This window comes from Malania oleifera, chromosome 1 (genome assembly GCF_029873635.1).
Source record: "Malania oleifera isolate guangnan ecotype guangnan chromosome 1, ASM2987363v1, whole genome shotgun sequence".
In the NCBI taxonomy this organism is placed as follows: Eukaryota; Viridiplantae; Streptophyta; class Magnoliopsida; order Santalales; family Ximeniaceae; genus Malania; species Malania oleifera.
In genome coordinates this window covers 80225660-80231691 of record NC_080417.1, presented here as the reverse complement: position 1 = coordinate 80231691, position 6032 = coordinate 80225660, and the positions used below count along the sequence as shown (strand labels likewise).

The 6032-nt window shown below is 38.0% G+C and overlaps 1 protein-coding gene across 1 annotated transcript; it reads left to right on the top strand.

The window, feature by feature from the left end:
• The first annotated feature begins 957 nt into the window (after positions 1 to 957).
• Positions 958 to 3060, top strand: LOC131166660 (LOB domain-containing protein 40). Its single transcript, XM_058125240.1, has 2 exons — positions 958 to 1926; positions 2095 to 3060. The coding sequence occupies exons 1-2, from the start codon at positions 1737 to 1739 to the stop codon at positions 2739 to 2741; spliced, it is 837 nt and encodes a 278-aa protein (XP_057981223.1). The 5' UTR covers positions 958 to 1736; the 3' UTR covers positions 2742 to 3060.
• Positions 3061 to 6032: the final 2972 nt, after the last annotated feature.

The window sequence follows — 6032 nt, the reverse complement described above, 5'->3', positions numbered from 1 at the left end:
TGTATTTTAATGAAAAATGAAAACTAACTTTCCTTGGCAAAACAGGCCCTTAAATTTTGGTTATACTTTTTCATGAATTTTTTTTTGCTTTTATAATTTTTAGCATTTTTAATGATAAGAATATCAGTGTATCTGATTACATGAGATGATTAGAAATTAAATCAAACATACCCAAATCCATATCCAATAAGGTGATCCAAACAATGAATTTAGATTTGATTTGAAATTTTATTTTCATTTTACAATTTTGTCAAACTATGAATTTAAAATTTTATAAAATTTAAATACAAATCCATATATATGTAATTTCTATTTAATTTCAAATCCATACATCAACACTACCTTAGTTACTCTTTTAAAATTCCTTTTTAAAAAGTTTTAATTTTAAATGCACCCACAAATTTTTTCATCATCATCTATTTGTGTGCAAAAGATTAATTAATCTAAAGTATTTATTGAGCCAAAAAAAAGCTCTTTGGCTTTATCAATAAACAATCTTCAATAATTTCCCTATCATAGTCATTCCCTAATCAATATTTTTATTTTTATTTTTAACTCTTAAAAAATTTTGTGCTCTTCTATTATTATGTGTGCTTTTTTTTTTTCACGATTTTTAAAAAATATATAACCCACGTTCCCCATCTTATGTAAATGTTGACTAGTCAAAATGTGAGCAAAAATCATAATTGGAATCCACGCTGCCCAATGTACGCAACTGCAGATTTGGGATTGCCATGAGCTCCTGCGTTTTAGGATAAGGGCGATGAGCACGAGCACGAGCACGAGGAAAGCCGCTAAAACCGGCAACTGTTGGTGCGGCCGTGGGGCGCCCACAGTCCCGTCACAAACCCAGAAACCGGTACCCGGTTTTCCCAAAACCGGGTTTTCATAAGAGGAAACGGAATTTTTTTTAAAAACCTGAGAGTTCCCGAAAACCGGGAGCTGGTGGCGATTCGATCGCACACTGCCACCTGGAAGTAGAACACACGCGCCGCCACACTTGCTGTTTTAACCCATGCAGCCCCGTGCACCGGCGGATTCAGGAATCAGGACGAAGGTGATATTTTCTGTCAGGCTTCAGTAAGGACTCACCGGCATAGCAAGTCCTAGTGCTTGGATGGTGCTGTCCGGGAGTGGGTGGTGCACGCGCCATGGACGGGAGTGGTTGAGGAGATAGGGAAAATGCTGTGCTGGAGTCCCCACTGTCCGAAAATGTTGAAAACCGGATACGTGAATGTGGCCTCCCCCTTTGGGAAAAACCAAGGAAAAGAAAAACCAAAAAAGTGAAAACAGCTGCAGGCCTTGGTTCCGAAAATCCAGCGGCCCACCCACATCCTTAATATACGCATCTCGATCTTCATTCGCATGAAACTCTCGCTCTCTCTATCGATCTGTTTCTCTATCTCTATGTTTGAGGTTTCGAAAGCATAATCTCTCGAGTGTTTTCAAATTGAACTCTCTCTCTCTCTCTCTCTCTCTTTGAGGTTTCAAAAACATAATCTTTCTCTGAGTGTTTACAAAACGAACTCTCTCTCTCTTCGGGTTCTAAAAAAATAGAAGAAGAAATAGTCTCTCTCTCTCTCTCTCTCTCTCTCTCTCTCTCTCTCTATGATTGAGGTTTCAAAAACATAATCTTTCTGTGTGTTTACAAAACAAACTCTTTCTCTTCGAGTTCTAAAACAAGTAGAAGAAGAAGAAGAAGAAGAAGAAGTAGAAGAAGAAATTGGAAATTAACAATGCGGATGAGTTGTAATGGTTGCCGGGTGCTGAGGAAGGGATGCAGCGAGAACTGCAGTATAAGGCCATGCCTGCAGTGGATAAAGAGCCCCGACTCCCAAGCAAACGCCACCGTTTTCCTTGCTAAATTCTACGGCCGAGCCGGCCTAATGAACCTTATAAACGCCGGCCCTGATCATCTCCGTCCTGGTTCGTTTCCATTCTGTTTTCATCCTCTAATTTTCCCGCCCATCCCCTTTATTTCCAAACCCCCCCCCCCCCCCACAACCCCCCACAAATATTTTTTTTCTTAAAAAAATTTATTTAGACATTTTTGGATCTGACGGTCATTTTTCTACTTTGTTATTATTGTTGCAGTTGTTTTTAGGTCTTTGCTCTACGAGGCTTGTGGGAGAATCGTGAACCCCATCTGCGGTTCCGTGGGGTTAGTTTGGGGCGGAACTTGGCATATATGCGAGGCGGCCGTGGAAGCCGTCCTTCAAGGTTCCCCCATCACGCCAGTCGCGTCTGAAACTGCCGCGAACAGCCAGATGCCCCCTCTCAAGTTCTGCGACATTCGCCACGTCTCCAAGGACGACGTCTTCGCCGACCCTCACCGCGTCCGGACTCGATACCGGATGAAGCGCTCCGTCGACAAGCCCAAGCCAGGTGGGGTTCCGCCTTCGGACTTCGAATCGAGTCGAGTTACGGCGTTAAAACGTGAGGGGTGTAGTCCCGACGAGTTGAACCGATCGACAAGCCACGATTCTTCTGTGACGCACCCGTCGGATACGCCGGAGACGGAGAGCATGATCTCGGCGGAGACAGCTGAAGCGTCGCTGCTGTCTCGAGCCGAGCCGGAGTCGCTCCCCGAGCCGAGTAGCCGAGGTGAGGATGGAGAGGTAGAGCTGGAGCTGACTCTGGGCATGGAGCCGATCAAACCGCGACCCATCAAGAAGCGGAAGATCGAGATCACTGATCCGACGGACGACGACACGTGCCACGTGCAGCTGGGCCTCCATTGAATGCCCAGGGTGAAGGAAGCGGTTTGGTATGGTTCTGATCGAATCTATATGTCTCCTCTCTCTCTCTCTCTCTGATTTTTGTTTATTTGTTTTTAAATTTTGTTAAAATACTTTTTTTTATTTATATTTTTGTGAAAATTCAAATAGGACGTGTACAAAGGAGAGTATATAGAAATCAAGATTTGACCAATCACTATTCCTCGGTCTTATGACCCAACAAGTGACTATTAAAAGTATCACAATTTGTGATACTCTATTGAATCCGAGAGAAACAATTCTACATTTTGCATTAATTCCAAGGATGAACTCTAATATTCTGCTCTTCTACTGCGCCCATTTCATATCAATTTGGTGTTTAAACAAACCCTAGCATAGCAGCAGCAATGACGGATATGTTCAACTTATTTATTTTCGAAAACAAATTAATGACGCATAATTAGTTCATAAACTGTATCAGAAAATAATTTTTTTTTTCCTTTTTCAAATTGGGGGAGAGGAAGAACAGGAAGGACTGAAGGGATACAAAAGAGAGTGAAAAAAAAGGCCTAGAAAATTGTAGAAGGAAAAGGAGGAGATAAATAAATTAGAGGAGGAAAGTGCAATAATTTTCTTAGAAAAGAGAGAAGAAAGAGGAGAGGACAGAGGGGTGAAAATGATACAAGGCAAAGCGTGATTCCTAAATCAGAATATATATATATATATATATATATATATATATATATATATATATATATATGGATCCAATTCGAACCCAAGATTCTCTCGCATCATTTTGTTTCTCTCCCAAATATACTCCTAAATCAAAATTATATGGAGCCCGAGATTTTCTCCATCATTCAATCTCAATATAAATTCAAGTATTTGAACCACTATACTATTCATATTCCTTCTCACGTGAAGGTGAACTTAAATATACAACTATACTATTTTTAAGATGAGTGTTTTTTTTTTTGGCACATTTATTAATAAACTCTTACTTTTAACGGGATAATACCGTGGTTACAACTTAAAACCAACTAACTAAATTAGGACAAACAAAATTAAACATAACTAATAAAAGAGATAAAAATATAAAAATAACAAAAAAAATAAAATAAAATAAAATATACCAAACGAAACTCTAAAGATGTACTAACGACGAACGAAAACAAGCCTCACCTATCTACTATTCGAATGATACTTTTTGGATAACGTGGTAGAAGATGTTTTTCGTAGATTACATTGTTTCCTATTTCTTCTTCTTTAATAAGAAAATCAGCCGCACTATTGCTTTCCTTATATTGATGCATCACCATGATATTCACTCCTTTTAACTCTACCACAAGCTCCTCCCAAAATTTCCAAAGATACCACAAAGTATATCTATCTTTTCGAAACCAATCAACTACAATTCGCGAGTTACTTTCAACTATCACATTAATATAATGCAAACATTTACACAAACGAATTCTTTCCCTGATTGCTTTTAATTCCGCACTATTATTCGTACAATTGCCAAAATAACTTGAAAAAGTCGCTTTTACCATGTCATGACAATCCCGAATAATTCATCCACCTCCTGAAGTACCCGGATTGCCCCTACAACTCTCGTCACAATTTTTATCCACCATGTTGGAGGTTTAATCCATGAAATTATTTTTTCAAGCCTATCGCAAACTTCCTAATGCTTAATTTGAAACTCATTCAAAATCTTAATGTCCGACTTTTTCAATTTTTGAAAAGAAATGGTGCTCTCAGCAATAAAACTAACTCAGAATCGAATACTTCTCCACATCTGATTTGCACTTTGATAAACTTTTTTCATTCTCGCTTTACATTTTCGATTCTAGAGGCACCACGTAATCAAACATGGAATCGGCCCGATTAAAATACCTTTAATAGACGATTTTTTTTTTTGCATAGTGGAATCAATTTGCCATTTTATTTTTTCCAAGGAAGAGATCGTTGGAAAGGAATCCCCAATGCCACACTAGTCCGACGCCAAACCTCTGAAGCCACCTCTCCTAAAGAAAGAATATGATTAATGTTTTCTGGATTTTTCTAAACGCAATAATTACAAGTCGAAGCCATCGATATTCCTTTGGTCTGAATTCTATTATCTACAGCCAAACATCTAAACCAGATTTTCCATAAACACATTGATATTCTTCTAGGTAATAAAGAATATCAAAACCAGTCATTCCACAAAAAATTATCACTTCTGCTCCTCACTGCCTCCTAAGCCGTTTTTGTAGAAAAATTATCGTCTGGAGCAGGCTTCCAAACAAAAATATCATGTCCACTTTTACCCGCCGGCACCTGTTGCAAAATTTCTCTTATTTTATCAGCACCAACCAATTCTCGTACTAAATCAGAGTTCCAATTATTATTTAGTTAGCAATCCTTAATACACAGTTTCTTATTCAAAATATCCTCAGTGCTCAAAGATAACGGGTCTGATGACAGCCTCCTGTCGAACTAAAAAGAAGAGTTCCCACCTCTCATCAAAATTTTAACATTATCCATAACTTCTAGAATGGTGGTCATAATTGATTTCCAAAATGGAGAGTCATTTGATCTTCCCTTCCTTTTTAGTAAATGATCATTTCTACAATATTTAGCTTTGAAAAAATCTGCCCACGGATTGTTAGAAGCGAGCAATCTGAAGGCAAATTTCATGAGAAGAGATTTCTGAACTTCCTTAAGATCTCTCAGGCTCAGACCCCCTTTCGATGTAGGTTTACAAATTTTCCTCCAAGAGCGCCAATGAATCTTCCTTTTATCTTTCACCTCTCCTTATAAAAAATTTGAAAGAAAAGAGTTAATGCGAGAATATGTGACCTGCGAAATCTTAATAACAGACATCAAATAAATAGGCATGCTAGAAAATACATGTCTTAATAAAATCAATCTTCCACCTTGTGAGAGCAATTTAGATAAGATGAGCTTGTAACGATGACTTATTCTATGTTCGTACGTAGGATTTTACTATTTGTTGACAAGCATAGAATCATACAAGAATGGAATGAAATGAATATTCTCAATCTCCATTCCATTCTCATGTTTAGTATAAATAATAAATAATGAAATGGAATATTCATTAATTTTTAAAATACATTAAAATTATTATAGTATGTGACTCATATTGAGTGGAACACATACACAGAGAAAATATGTTGAGAAAAAACAATGAAATCGGTCTGTAGGAAGAAACAGTAGATGATTTGATCGACGATTCAGGTTCAGGAAGAAACCGCCGACGTTTTGTCTGAAATCATCGACAATTTCAAGCTAACGAAGAAATTGTCGACG